Source organism: Telmatherina bonti (assembly GCF_933228915.1).
Source record: "Telmatherina bonti genome assembly, chromosome: 3".
In the NCBI taxonomy this organism is placed as follows: Eukaryota; Metazoa; Chordata; class Actinopteri; order Atheriniformes; family Telmatherinidae; genus Telmatherina; species Telmatherina bonti.
This window is the reverse complement of record NC_136621.1, coordinates 8546070-8562284: the sequence shown is the minus strand read 5'-3', so window position 1 is coordinate 8562284 and position 16215 is coordinate 8546070. Positions and strand designations below refer to the sequence as shown.

The following is a 16215-nucleotide window of genomic DNA, read 5'->3' as shown; positions in this document are numbered from 1 at the left end:
CTGTATTTAAAATAAATCTTTTAGAAAAGGAGAACATGTCAGTGTCCCGTCTCAGCTTCGTAAAACTTTCCTCTGTGCTCCATGAGATCAATAAAACCAGACTCTATATTTCTGCTGGTTTTACTATTAATCTACACAGTTTAGGGAGGATTTGAAATTATGTTCAAGTCTGCTTTTGTACAAAAGAGACTAAAGCTTCTTCTGCTTTTATTAGATTTTATTATTAGTATTAGTATTTGTATTAGTATTAGTATTAGTATTACTATTAGTATTAGTATTAGTATTACTATTAGTATTAGTATTAGTATTCGTATTAGTAATATCATTAGTAGTATTAGTATTATATAGTTCCTCTGGCGACCTTTGTTGACTTCCATTAAAACTTCATATTTTGATCTCACTTTCAGGACAGTTTTAAGCTATTTGTTCTTTAATGACTGCATTTCATTTGAAGGTTTAATGAACAATTTTACTTCATTCCACCAGGTTCAACTGGTTTTACATTATACACAGACAAACTGACATATAAAGGGTTAAAATCGTAAAAATGATTACATGTTTGGTATTTTTGAGCAAGGCGGTTGTTGTTTAAACTATTTAAAAAAAAATAGGCAGATAAAAATATTGATGAATGCCAATTTTATAGCAGTTGTGTATGGACACTTTTCCGCCTCAAAGGTCACCAGAGGCTACTAAATTCATCTACAGACAATCAAAGATGTGATAGAAAAAGAAATAGGATGTAAAAATTATGTCCAGAAAAATAAACTGTTCAAAAATTGACAACACCAGCCACAACACAGCTGAAATCATCACCAAGTAAAAACAAAAACGATGAGAAGTATGGACCAAAGCGTCACGAGGAGGGCATAAGCGTTAAAAAGCTACCAGAAGAAAGTTTCTTTTCTTTCCAAAGAACATTGCAGCACAGTCTCGGTTTGCATCAGAACAAACCACATGACATCTGGAAAAACGTCCTTTGGGGAGACGAGACAAAGACATTAGCCTATATTGTACAACAATATCACCTCTGTGAAGCATTATTTTACAGCTACATGACCTGGACATGTTGCAGCTTCTGAGTCTACCATAAACTCCTCTGTGTACGTATTCTACAGTTAAATGTAGGGCCATGGGTCTAACAGCTAAAGATTAACAGTTTCATTCAAGAGCTCAAAAAGCAGCAAAACTACAGCAGAATGACTGGAAGGACCCTAAACTGGCTGGGCAGAAAATCCGCAAAGGAATTGTGAAGAATTGTTGAACGAAAGAGTAAGCCAAAGTGACTCCACAGCTTTGTGAGGATGATAAATCCCACTGAAAGCAACAGCTTCAAGTTGTTTCTGCTAAAGCCATCAAAAGCAGGTGTTAAAAATTTTGTTTGGCTTAGGTTTCGTTAATAATGGCACAAAAGTCACTTGTCACTGTTCATCTGAGGTTTTATTTAAATAATAGCTTGCCTTGCTTAGGACCAAATGTTTTCTCTCCTTTTGCATAAAACCATAGATCTGAATGAGGTACTTTCTTTTTCACCTACACAAAAGAGTGTAAATAGCTACATGTGCAGAAAGTGATTAAATGCATATCAGAGGAGGATCGCAATAAATTAATTTGCAGTTTAATTAAAAACAGAATATCAGTTTGGGCGATTTCCAGAACTATGGCCTCTGTGGTCATGAGTGTACCCCCAAGATATTGTTTCCTCACAGCAGCGTCAAGCCAGTTGTTTATTTCCCTATTAATATACAGTGAGGGTTGAGGGCAGTTGTGATTGGGGTGGTGGTGAAGTTGGAGCATGCATAGTGTGTGTGTGCATGTTTATGTGTGTGTACGTGGGTGTATTTGAGGAAGAGCAAGACAACAATCAGGTGTGTGTTGTAAAACTGCAAGGTTTTATACTTGGGTGTAAGAAGACTTGTTTATAGCTTTGTGCAACTTTTGCATGAAAAGTGCTTTAGTATATAAACTTGATTTCATATATAATATTATCATATTATACAACAATACATTTAAAATGTGAAAGAATGTATGTTAAAAAATATCAATTTTAGTATAAATGTGTAATCCACCTGTGCCGATTTACATTAACATACATCATTTGTCTATATAGATATATCTGTAGATATTTTTGCTAATATTTTAGTAGTAGCTAACAGTCATTTTAGAGATATATGATGCCAGCTTTTACAATATGCATATTGTATAAATTACAGACACCATATAATAGATGACTAATATATTCTATGTAAGTGTGATACCCCTCTATCCTGTACCTTGTAAAATAACATCTATGACATTGATTTTTAGATGGATTAAGGTTTAGACATTGTTTTTACATAACATGCATGCAGTCTGTTCCACAGTCTCGCTCCAATGAGGGTTATACTAAATCCTTCTTTTGTTGCTCAGTATCGCTTCATGTTACATACCCTAGAATTATGGACCCCATCATATATGGGGTCCATATAGGGGGGAACTATAGTTCCTACATCATTGTGAGTCACATGACAATTAATCTCCCCTAAATATATATATATATAAATTGGGCTGTTTGAAATCTCACCATTTTTATTAGTCGACTGAAAAAATGGTGTATTTGTATGTTCCAGATAGCCGCTATATGGATTATTCTAAGTGCTCTTTGTTGCAGGTTGAACAGTTCACAGTAGAACTCAAGTATTTACTGTGATGTTTTTATCTAGCAAAACCACTGTAAAAGTCCAGCCAATGTCAACAGGCCTATAAAAGTCTCTCCCAGCAAAACAGATGTTTTGCTGGGAGAAATGCATGATTCTTCCTCTCTGTGAGTGGGTTAGGTTAAACTGATCACTGAAGTGTGATTAGAGCTTCGGCTGTGGGTCAGAGTGTGTGTGTGTGTGTGTGTGTGTGTGTGTGTGTGTGTGTGTGTGTGTGTGTGTGTGTGTGGATGTCTGCTGTTTCCTGGCTCTGTGTGTGTTTTCACGTGACCCATCATAGAGCTGGTGCGCCTGCAAAACTGCGGCTGACACTGAAAGCAAAAGGAAACACAGCCGTCTGGGTCCAAGAGTTCAAAAACTGTTTCAGTCTGCGAGGAAAAACTTCACATTTCCAGGATGTTTTCATTCGGGGAGAAAATGGAGTTTCTTATCGGAAGCCCTTTTTCAACGCCGGTCGGACAGAGAATCGGTAAGTTCCTGTGGGTTTTGAGATGTTAGTATTCGTGCCTGTTGTCGTTTTTCTTGATGAACACATTCACCGATATTTTTTTAAAACTCCGGATCCACAAACCGGGGATACAAAACGACCTGGGGACACATCATATATGCATACTTTTCATTATGAACTTTGTACATTTCACAAACGTAAAAGTAAAGAACTATCCAGGCGGAGGTGGGACTTAGTTTCTTCATTCTCGCATGTGATTGGTCTACGAGAGTTTAGCGACAGCTCATTTGACGAATCGCGGAGGCGCCTGTTGTTCGCCCTCACTTCCTCACTTTTAGATTTGTTTTTGTGAAACCAGTTGTGTAGCTTGCATAGTAACATCACGGATCTCCGTCTTAAACAAGGCAGTGTCTCACAGCCTTGGTTTACATAAAAGTTTCTCTATTCTCACATTAAATCTATTTAAAGAAAAAAAATCCTTCGCAGTGACTAAAAGCTGCATGCCAGCTGTTTATGTCGGAACAGATGTGTAATCATGAAGTCATGAATAGAGACTACACTCTTATCTCAGCATTTGCTTCCTCTTATTCTTCCACTCACTTTCTCACACATAAATGTTAGCTACTTGTGAGGCAAATGAGAACAGAGAGCAGCTGACAGTCACATGAAGGAAAGGGCTGGGGAAGGAAAGAGGAAGGGAGGGGATGTGAGGAGGGAAAGGAGCAAATGGGATTGAGAAAGGCAAGGGTGAGGCTTTGGTGAATGTGGGTGATACGGAGAAATGAAGGAGATTAGAGACTTATGAGGGTGGAGAGAAAAATGCTGGCCTTGATTGCTAAACAGTATACAGGAAAATATGTTGAAAGTGGAAACCTCTTTCAGTTCCAATAGGTTTAAACTTTAAAGTGGTTGGAAACTTTGAAGCTATAGCACACTAAAATTATGCAAATTTATAAACTTTTCAGTGCTTTGGGTCAATTGAAAATGCCACTAAATATTAAAACTCCACACATTTTGGCCTTTGTGATCAAATAAATAAATAAATACAGCAAAATCAAATAAAAATCCAAGATCCATCCAACATAAAATTATTGATTGCATAGATATTCACCCCTTTTAAGTTAGTGTTTAGTAGATGCACCTTTAGCAGCAATCACAGCATTGAGTCTGTGTGGATAGGTCTCAATAAGGCTTGTACATCTGGACGCTGCAATTTTGCTCCATTTTTCCATTTAAAGCTGTTCAAGCTCTATCAGGTTGCATGGGATAGGATTGAGTTCTGGGCTTTGACTTGGCCACTCCAAAACATCCACCATGTTGTCTTCAAACCCTTTCTTTGTATTTTTAGCTGTAGGCTTTGGGTCATTGGCTGCTGAGAAACATCCCAACAGCATTTTCCAGTCACCTCCGTGCTTCACAGTAGGGATGGTGTGTTTGTTGTAATGTGTGGTGTTTGCTGTCTGCCAAACAAAACGCCTTTTCTGATGTCCAAAAAGCTCCATTTTTGCTCCATTTGAAGGTCCTTTGGCCTCATCAGACCAAAGGACCTTCTTCCACTTGACCCTGAATTCTCCAACATGCCTTTTGGCAAACTTTAGTTGAGATTTCATATTAGTTTCTGCCTACAGTGGCTTTTTTTTTGCCAAGCTTTGACCAGTGAAGAACCTGGGTAGCAGTTGTTGCATGCAAAGAAATTTATATATATATATGTATATGTGTGTGTGTATATATATATATATATATATATATATATGTATATATATATATATATGTATATGTGTGTGTATATATATATATATATATATATATATATATATATATATATATACATATACATATACACATATATACTGTAAGTTGCATAATATAAGGCAACTACGTCCCCATGAGAAATTTCACCTTGCCACAAATCTCATGTTATAGAAGCTTCATAAAAGGATCTAGTCGCCTAACAAGGGTTGGGGGGGGGGGGGTTTAGGTCGTTATGCGGTCATCCCGACTTCTGTATACCTGCTTCCTTATTACCATAATGTTTTCAGTATAAGATTAAATTTAACTTTGAACAATACGAGAGTAGCTACAAATTTTCTGTGTATTCTTCAGTCGTCACACTGGGGGAGAATATGCTGCATTTTGATGTTTGTGCATTCCCATTTCAGTATCCCAACATTAATACAGATATTATTTCCCTCTCTGTTGACAGAGCGAGCAACCAGCGGCTCCCTGCAGTCGGAGGACTGGGGACTCAACATGGAGATCTGTGACATCATCAACGAAACGGATGAAGGGTAGAGATGATGTTGTTTATTGAATTTAGTGGACACACTGGCTCGCAGAGGCACATTATCCTGTTCTTTCATCTGTTTTCTAGAAGTTTCTGCACGGGCCAGGTTAATAAATTACTGCAGACGTCAGCATGTTTTACCGCAATACATTTTACTGTTTCATCCTTTTTATGCTTCTGTTGTGTTTTTGCATCTTTTTTTTCTCTGGCTCTGAACAGAGCCATGATGTGGCTAAATTACATAATTTGGTCAGTATGATTATAAACCACAAAGTGAAAAAGAGCACAATTGTTTTTTGTGAAAATTGAAAAAAATCTGCACAAACAGGTCTTTAAACCAAACTTGGAGAACAAGTCTTCTGTGCAAAGTGTAATAACTTCTTTTTATTTGTAGTATTTGTTGAATGATTTCATTTTTGAAATAAATGGATGACTAAGCAAACAAAGATGCCAAATCTGATTAAAACTTGTTTTTTCAGGCCCAGAGACGCAGTGAAAGCTGTTAAGAAGAGAATTGTCGGAAACAAAAACTTCAGAGAGATTATGTTAGCTCTCACTGTGAGTAATGATTGTATGTTCCTAGCTTACATGTTCTCTCTTGGACTGAGGTATAAGGGGGGGTGTGAAAGGACCGTTCAAAGGGGCAGAATTACCTGTGTCCTGTTTGGCTCGTGACCAAGGGGACATGGCTGACACGTTTACTTTACCGCTTATGCAAGTGGCTAAATAAACATTCAAATTCTTGATGAAATCATTGATAATTCTACAGCAAGAGAAAAAGATTGTCTTATGTTTTCCTCACACAGGTTCTTGAGACCTGCGTGAAGAACTGCGGCCATCGCTTTCATGTTTTGGTGGCAACTCAAGAGTTTGTTGAAGGAGTTTTGGTCCGTTCTATTCTGCCTAAATATAACCCTCCAACTATCCTTCATGACCGTGTCCTCACCCTCATACAGGTACCACACAGGAACTCTATTCACCAAGGCCTCAGATTAAGATTATTTGATTACCAAACCAATTTATTGTTATTTACTGGATTAGTGAATAAAAATTACAATAAATTTGGAATCCTTCAGGATAATACTTTCTACTCTAAAACCATTTATGATTTCAGTTTTAGTATGACTTTTATTTAAACTACTCTCTGGGATAAATTAATCCTATTTATTATCGTTCTAATTCAAAAAAGTTTTTACAGTGTCTTTAACTTTATTATGAGACAATATGAAGGCTTTAGAGGTGTTGAAGTTCCACTATGTTTTGTCAACAGATGGGCAAAGCTGTTAAAGCAGCTTGTGTCTGATCATTAATTTGAGCTATGTTTCTCAGACTGGGGGTCGTGACCTGCATCGGGTCATGAGATAATTTCAGGGGGTCACCAGAAAATTCTGCAAAATATGTAGCCTAAGTTTATTAAATAAAATTGTTATTCTGGGACTCCCAGCATTAAGCCATTAATGCAGTTAAATCTGTAAAATTAATTTTTATCACAATAACGTATACACAACACATATTCAATATCTGAATGTGGTTAATAACCTTATTCTGGAGGTTGTGGTTCAAAAAGTTTGGGAACCATAAATTACACGAATGATTCAAATAAACACAGTTTTAAAAAATACTGCGAAAGATTTCTGATCTGTTTATCCTCCAGTTTGCTTGATCTTTCTGAATGTGTGATTGAACAAAGATTTAGGAGGCAGGCATCTCTTCATAAGCAGTCACATGTTCTCTTATTCATCTCCAGTCATGGGCTGATGCATTTCGCAGCTCTCCCTCCCTGGCGGGGGTTGTATATGTATATGATGACCTCAGGAGACGTGGTCTGGAGTTCCCCATGACGGACCTGGATGCACTCTCCCCCATCCACACTCCAAATAGGGTAAGTCTGCTTCTTAGCTGAAAGTGCAGCGCACAACAAAATTCATTTAATGGGTGAATTTCACCTTTCTGATAAATCTTGCAGAGTATTCCAGAAAATGAGACTCCTGAGGCGGCTACGGTCAGTGCGACAACACATCAGTCACAAACACAAACTCTTACCAGTGCTCCCAGTCAGAGCATCACACCTCAAGTCCCACCCAGCGGTGGACCGGCCTCACTGTCTCCAGAACAGGTACTGCTGACTTTAACTCTTGCAGTGTTCATGTTTTTTGTGCACATCTTTATTACAAACTTCTCTACTCCAGTCCAACAATAATGGAATGCGTGTGTTGGTAACAATGGATCATCTTTCATTTAGTATTTACAACAATAAGTTTCATTCCACTGCTGTTGAGTGGCTTTCATGTATCATTGCTTCATGTCTTTTAGCTATGACATGCCCGCATCCACATCACAATAGAGGGCATAGAGACCGCTGTAGTTGCCATGACACCTCTCACTGTTTTTTACCAGAAGTAGACCAGTTGAACTATGTTGTTGATGGCTGTCATTTGGATTAAATAAAGTTTAACTGTGACCAAACCCAAATATTCGGCTCTCCTCTACAGTCATTTAGCGGACGCTTTTCTCCAAAGCGACTTACATCTGCAATATAATATATATAATATAAAATATAATGCCCCTGGTTTGACAAATAAATTCAGTTTAATTTAACCCCTTAAAATCCTTTATTTTTTGCCCAAATTGTTTTTTTTTATTGATAGAAGACTAGTTGTTGATCGACTTTTTTACAGGATTATTTTAACTGGACCCATGACCGTTTTTTTTTTTTTTACAGTTGTCATTTGCGACTGAAGGAAAGTATGACGTCAAAGATAGCATTTGGACTGAAATAAGTGTTTACTAAAACCACATATATGATTTTAGCCTGGAACAATATACATCGTTTAAATCTCAAGGGTCTTAGGTTCCCAGTGGGGTATAAATTGTAGGTACTTGGAAGGTAGATTGAGTAAATTTACATATGTATTTGTTATGTCCCACCTAACCTGCAACTAACGAGTTAATATTCCAAACTGCTGTATTGTCTGTACGTTATGTACTGACAGTATCGCAGTTTATACAGCAATAATATGTTATGTGAATCAGGTATAGACAGAGTTACAACCAAACAAAATATTTTTCTCCCCACTTTTTCTCGAATTCCAGGATCAGAAGCTGCGAAGTGAGCTGGCACTGGTGCGGGGGAATCTCAAAGTAATGTCTGAAATGTTAAATGAACTAATACCTGGACAGAGCCAGCCAGATGATACAGAACTGCTGCAGGTGAGTGTGTGTGTGCGCGCACGTGTGTGCGTGCGTGTCTGCGTGCGCGTGCGTGTGTGTGTGTGTGTTAAAACTCACAGTCCATTTTGTGGTCATCTTATCATTTGGACATCTGACTTCTGTGTGCAAATTGATCTTTTATTAACAGATCAGCCACATTTTAAAACAGATTTCAAGGTGGAATGATATTCACCTTATCTTACTTTGGTGCAATGTAATTTGGTGTAACAGTATGATGTTGTAAAAATGTGCATCCTGGCGTTCAAATGTATGTTACTATTACACACACCACCCACCTAAGCATTGTAACAGACCAAACCTCTCTTATCAGGACAACGTAACCTGCTAAAAAACTTTTCTGGAACCATTTCAGGAGCACAAGAAAAAAGACCAAGGCATTGATGTGGTCTTCAGTCATCCAAATAACAGTTTGATCAAAGACATTAGAGATGAGCTACAGCAACAGGCCCACCCCCAGAGGTCTTTGTTCTGTACAAGTTGTTTTAGATGCCTTGTATTTGTCATGCAATATTGACATTATGGATGTATATTCCTGTAATATTCAATAGAAAATGAGTTTATAGAAACCCAAGAAAGAACCTAAGAAAAGTTGGAACGTTCTCTAAAATACAAATCTTTCGCAAATCTTTACTGAACAGATTTATTTGCAACTAAACTGATCTTCAGTCTTCACTAATCAAATATGTTGTGTTTAAAAAAAATATATTATCAAATGTAATATTTAGTGCCAGCTGCTCAACTTTTAGTAACTTTATCTGTTGATTTCCTTCTGATGATACTCTGATACACACACATATATACATTTATATAAACATATACACGCATACACAATTTGTGTCTATAAATATGTTGTAAGTCTTGCAGAATATTGTTTTGCATAGTTCTGAAGAAATGGCTGGGTCCTCCCCTTCATAGTGGTATATGTGTCTCCAGAATCGAAGGATACATCTCTGAGTTGATGTACCCTAAGCAAGCCATATTTGTCTTGGACACTGATCCACCCCTATTTTCCACCGCAGATGCTGACTTTTGCACCATTCTCCAATAAGTTTTGTTTTTTCTCGTCTTTAACACATTGAACCCATAGCCAGCTTTCACTAAAGCAGCATAAACATGGACTCATCTGACCACAGAACACTTGTTCAATGTGTTTCTGTCCATGTGAGATGCTGATCACGGCATTTTGCAATTTGCCATTGTGAGACATTTAGCTTTAATCATGCAGTAATTCTGGTGAGTTACAACCCATCGTTGCTTAAGACGACTAACTCCTCGGTTCCACTGAACATGGAAGCTGCAGAACATCTTAGAAACTGATCGCAACAACATGAATCAACAGCAGTGGTTCTACCAGGTTCTGCCAGGTGTGCCACAGTGCATCTCTGAAGCCTCTCAGAAGCACTGTCGCTTTCTGCTTCTCTAGAATATGATTCTGTTTTTTTTTTTTGCTGCTTGCTTCTCTGAAACCATATCAGTCCAGAACAGAGCCGATCATTCAGGCAGGAAACCAGTTGAGGAAAACCAAAGTGGATCAGGTGGATTTTACCAATATAGGACTAAATATCCACTTTGCATGCATTTTACTCCTAAATCTCAACATTTCCAGTGTCACCGGCTTCAAGCCGTTAGGTGAGAGGGGGAATAACTTCATGAATGATGCTGTGGAAAATGTGCATTTATCTTGGAGGAGAAAGTTGCCCCGTTCTGTTGCCTATTGTTTAGCACCAAACATCCCTACTAGGAAGAAATAAAGAACAGGCACATGGGTTGGACTGTGCCTGCTAATTCATTTGCTGATTTATTTTTCATTTTAAAGCCATTTTATAAAGCATTTTAAGTAGGCCTGCACCAACTATAGCACAGGTGTCGAACTCCAGTCCTCAAGGGCCGGTATCCTGAAGGTTTTTGTTGTCTCCATGCGCCAACACACCTGACCAAAACTTAAAAACAGGTTGACAAGAAGCTGCTGGATGCATTTGATTCGAATCAGCTGCGTTGGTAGAGGGAAACAACAAACACCTGCCGGATACCGGCCCTCGAGGACTGGAGTTTGACACCCCTGAACTATAGCCTGATGACACAATCCTCATGCGAACAGCGACACAGATGCTCCACTTTGAAACTCTCCCTGTGAAATTTGGGTGCAGAGTGGAAAGCTCAGCGCACCGCTCCTCACCGCTTCGCCAATCACTGGATCCCAGGGGTCAGGCCCTGTCTATACCATGATGCTGAGACAGTAAAGTGCAAAAGTTTGGTTGCATTCTGGCCTCTCATTTACATGGTAACAGAGTTTTGGGGAAATAAAACCGCAAAGGTTTGACAATGGCCTCCAGTAAGAAATTTTCCTGTCACTGTAAACTGGAACTGGAATCTTCTGACAACGTTTTCATGACATCATCCGACACCTGCACACTCAGAGCCTGCTTAACTTGCAACAAGCACAACAGCAGCATTGGCTGACCTCTGTCTCATGTTTGTGCTGCTGTATCTTTTTATTTTATTTGGTCTGGGGAAGAAAATCCTGATTTTGGTACAGCATTTCTGATGTAGAGGTTATGTGCCAGATGACTATCGGTTAGCATGAAAGCTTCTGTTGTTGTGTTTTCTGGTCTGAAGACGATGTGGTGGACACCTGAATCGTTGCAGAGTTTTACTGCCCACAGGCCTCGCATACGCAGTAAATCTTTTGTGTTCCTATTTGGGTTTTCTCCTGCACAGCAAGAGTTTTCACACCACTGCTGTTTTAAAGTTGTTTTTCCCTTAAAAACAAGGAAATGTTTCCTGGTTTGTTGTGGTTTGTGGTGTAAACAGAGCCTAAACCTTTGTTGCAGTTTCCTTCTAAACCCAATCCCGTCCCCCTCACCTGTCAAGAACTACTCTGCTGATTGTTTAATCTTCCAAAATTTTTACATGTAAACTTTTCTATGTCTTTCCCAAGGTATGAAATTTTTAATCTTTTATTATTATCCAATAATGATGAAGTTGGTCTGAGACACTGAAAATCCTTCCTTTGTGCTTGCATTAGTTAAATAATGGTTCAATAAATGAACATATTCTGGACTTAAAACGTTTCTGAAAGCAGCATAGCATCTTTGCTTTGACAGTATACGTTTCATCCTATTCTGTTGTTTACGTATATTATTCAAATACTTCATCATTTTAATATTGTACTTGGGCATTCAATAAGTGTATAAAATGTATTATCACTTGTTCCTGTGAATTTTAGACGTGCAACAGCACTAGAAATGTTTGATGGTGTCATCTGTAGTTGTTAACTTATCTAACAAGCCATAAAAAGTAGATAATCTTTTTAACATTCATTTAATTAGCCTCATTACATTGCATGGATTGCAGCCACATAGTATCATCGTGTGTTGGAACTTGAAAAGATCTGCAGAGATCTTGTGATAATTCCTGTGAATGTCATTTTACATCATTAATGTAGTGTTTTCATACCAACGTTGATTAAGGAGAAAAATATTACCAGTGCAGAGCAGAGAGTAAATCTGTACCAGACAATAAGAAAATGGGCCTAAATTCAGCCTTGTGTTGTGTTCAGTGGATTCTAGGTAACTTAGGGAACATAGATAACTTATCGCTCACAAAAATATGTCAATTAGGATTATGAAAAAATTTGAAATACTAATAAAATATTAAAATACTATAATGTAGCACATTTATTTTCTAACACGACAAATAAGTTGCGTTCTTTCAGTTTATGAATTTGATTTGAAATGAGAATAAATTAATCTCTTTCTCTTGCTTTGTCTAAGCAGCAGCTGTTCACTGTGTGTAAGAGCATGCAAACCCGAGTGATGGAGCTCATCCCACAACTGCAGAATGAAGGATTTATTGAAGAGCTGCTCATAGTAAATGATGACCTCAATAATGCCTTCATCCGCTACGAAAGGTGTGTTGCAGCCATTCATGTCTTGAAATTTGGTGGCAAACATGTTGTGCTTAGCAGTGTACTTTTATTTGTATCTTATAGGTTTGACCGGCTGAACAGAGCTCAAAATGCAAATGTGCAACAGGTAAAAAAGAAATCCTTATTTTCTGTGTTATCTGAAATATAATGTCGGTTTAAACCGTTTAGATTCATTTTTATTTACAGTAATGAATAGCGCATCAGTGATTGGCAATAAAGATGGACTGATACCACATCTTTTAAAACAATTTCAAGCACTTAGTGAGCAGAAACTGAGATCGGTTCTCATGAATACTAATCAATCCTGTTGGAGCTCTCTGGTAAGGAGAGTCGACCTGAATGTCAGATGGGATGACTGAGTGGTTAATAGTGTGACATATCAGATGGAAATATGACTGGAAAACTGTCAGAATCTTCATGAATAAGGAGGATAAAATGGTTTTTAGGTTCAGAGCTGTGAAAAGGCACCTACATGCCCGAAATCAGCTCCTTCACCAAAATAATTCAAAGCCAAATTCAGCTTTATTAGACGGCATGAGGACGATCTTCGTAGTCAGTGCATTTAAAGAACACGAGTGTGTTAATTCCACAGTTTAATCTTGTTATATTAACATGTTCATTTTGACAGCCCCTTTTTTTTTTTTTTTTTTAACCCTAACATTGGGTTCCATAGTATCGCAACACTATTACGAATACTGATGAATACAGACACACAGGATTGGACTGATAACCATTGTTTTGGTTCATTTTTAACTGGCAATAAAACTTTTTCTGGTGGTGATTTTTCATTCTGAATAAATGTGACACACATTACTTTATAGCATTCTACCACAAGCTCGGCCCTCATCAACCTCAGCCCAGAGCTCTCCACCAACAAACAACCAGCTGTCATTAATACAACCAGCCAACCAACAGTCAGCGCATGGACCAATCACCAGCAGCCGGCCAACCACAGTGAGTAAACTTTGCATGAGCCCTTTATTGAGCTTTTTAAGTTGCATTTTGTTTTTCTTTAAATAGTTTGATTAATTTCTGGCGGGAAACGGGATGCTGTGGCTGAACATCATGTGCAGGGAATGTCTGAAAATGCACACGTCATGTTGAGTAATATGATGCAGGGAAGAGAAGCAGAGGCGGAAGTGAATGCCCTGCTATCCTGCTTTCAGCCTAAAATCAACAGCATCAAGGTGACCGCTGTCAATAAAATGTGAAATTCCGTTTTGCAGAAGAAGAGGAGTTTGACATGTTTGCACAAACCAGAGGAAGCTCGTTGGCTGAGCAGAGGAAAAGGTCTGTGGACTATTACCAGCTACAGATATAATCATACCAAAGTTGCCTCAAGTTGATGGAATTTACACATAAAATCACGACTGTCTACATTTTTGTCAGTTTTAAGGTGATTTTTTTTCTTTTTTCTAAGTTTAAAAACACTTTTTGAAAAACTGGAGTTTGGCGCTGGGCTTATCAGAGTTGGTTCAAAAATATTAAAAGCCTTTATTTTTACATGTCAGAAACCATTACAGACAACATTTTTCGACCAACTCGGTCAGCCCACATGCTAGTTAACCTTTTACGTACCTGTGTTTTTGAGGCAAAATGTAAAAAAAAAAAAAAAAGAAAAAAAAAATTGATTATGAATGAGTAAATATACTCATTTAAATTCATATTATTTCATGTTATGGCATCACAATTCTATTAACGGCTGATTCACATGTTGGGTGGTGGAGGTTTAAACTTTCTTTCTGGAGACATGGCCTGATTCTTTACAACTTTATTGCTTCCAGGATTAAATCTAGCTAGACTCCATCTGTGTACAAGCTTACCGCTTTAAAGAAAAGGAAAGGATAATATCAAGATTCAAACAAATCCAGAAAAGACAAAAAAGGGACAAAACAAATTAAATGAAGTACTCAATAAAGGAATAAATGATTGTTGATGTATATTATGTCTGTAAATGTCTCTAAATGTTCACATAAAGGGAAAAGGAAAAAAACATGTGAAATATAAATGATTATATTTTATAAGTTCATCAGTAGGGCTTTCAACCTGTGAGCTTGTACATGGGTGTGGGCTGAAAACCAAGTTGGTTGCACACACTGGTCTTTTTTTATTTTTGTCATGGGAAAATGAAGGCTTTCAGTATTTTTAGACTCATCTCAAAAGATGAAGCTTTTTTTTTTTTTTAAAGAAAATTCCATTTTATATTATTTTAAGCTGAAGTCCTGCATTAAGCTGAAAAAGAAGCTTAACACACCTAAAAGCTCCAAAGACACACATTTACACATCACCATAAAGACCCTGAATAGTTTCTAAAGCCATTGATTTCTACATTTTAGAATATTCCATTCTGCTTTTTGAGAATGGAATTACTTTTGCTATGATTCTAGTTTGTCATTTATTTGGTTTAATTTAAGTTGATAATGCTTATAAACATGTTAATTTCACCTAGTTGTAAGCACATATGCAGCTTTTTCTTCTGTTTATGACAAGTATTGATTTAAATGTTCTGATGATGTCTGAGCATCTTGCTGGTGTTTGTGAATATGTGCCAACAGTGTCAGGTATGAGGACCCTGGAGCTGTGGAGGGCCTCGCAGGAGCTCTGGACTCAAGGTTACAGGTTACAGGAGGGGTGTGTATACCACAGTAACACACAAAGAAGCTAACTGGTTCAGTATTCTGTGGTTATGAATCAACCTGTTTCTTTTTTCATTGTTTTTCTCTTAGATTCCATCAGCAAAAAACTCTGTGCAGAACGATATTGACAGATGGCTTTCCTCTGATGTGGTAAGACAGAACATGTGTAACAGGTGTCATTAGAAGAGAAAAAAAACCTTAAAATGTTGCTTTTTTTCAATTAGCAGGAAGAACAGTCCTCAGTTTGTGAAGGAGTGTCTAGTGAGGGTAGGTTGACTTCTGTTGTCATTTGAGTTTAAAGATAAGTTTCACCGTATTCCCATTATGGATGATGTATTCATAAGAGCACATGTCCCTCTCAGAGTTTGATAAGTTTCTGGAGGATCGAGCAAAGGCAGCGGACCACAGCAACCTCACTGTTCGCAGTGTGCCATCCGCCACGCCAAGACCTCCACCTCAATCTACGCAGCAACAGGACACATCACATGACCAGCTTTTTTCACTTTGAGTGTGGGAAGGGTTAATGGTCACCCTTCCCAGTGTGGGAATGGGTGCAGGTAAATGGCCATGCTATGAAATTAAAATGTATATGAGACACGTGCTGTGCACAGTTGACTCTTCTGTTGACACAGGCACACACAATCAAAACCAGACTATAAAAACTGCTGCCTAATCAGTTCATTTTATGATGTGAATCCTGTTTTTTTTCCCCTCTTAATTCTGCTGCTTTTTGTCTTTATGTACATATAAAACACATTTATATGACTATTTAAGAGGTATTATCATTATTATATTAAAGTGAACAAAAACTTTGTGTTTACAGTTAAGTGATAGCAATAAATAATGCAGAAAATGTATTTGATATTGACACCATTATGTGCCTTTGAACCAGAAAGCTGATTTTGTGTTTATGAGAATAAACGGGACATTGATCCCCAAACTTGGTCCTTTTGCTTCTAAGGGAATTTTTTTCCTATTTTGACATTAGTGAC

At 37.7% G+C, this 16215-nt stretch overlaps 1 protein-coding gene across 2 annotated transcripts; it reads left to right on the top strand.

Moving 5' to 3' along the window:
• The first annotated feature begins 3019 nt into the window (after window positions 1-3019).
• Window positions 3020-15995, top strand: LOC306774562 (target of Myb1 membrane trafficking protein). 2 transcript variants are annotated; one of them, XM_079264654.1, is made up of 15 exons: window positions 3020-3165; window positions 5348-5432; window positions 5908-5986; window positions 6235-6384; window positions 7176-7310; window positions 7395-7544; window positions 8522-8638; window positions 12439-12569; window positions 12651-12693; window positions 13409-13541; window positions 13814-13877; window positions 15143-15218; window positions 15314-15373; window positions 15448-15490; window positions 15586-15995. In XM_079264654.1, the coding sequence occupies exons 1-15, from the start codon at window positions 3093-3095 to the stop codon at window positions 15729-15731; spliced, it is 1485 nt and encodes a 494-aa protein (XP_079120780.1). In that variant the 5' UTR covers window positions 3020-3092; the 3' UTR covers window positions 15732-15995. The 2 variants fall into 2 exon arrangements, with proteins under 2 accessions (XP_079120780.1, XP_079120779.1); XM_079264653.1 differs by having other exon boundaries at window positions 12436-12569.
• The last annotated feature ends 220 nt before the right edge of the window (window positions 15996-16215 follow it).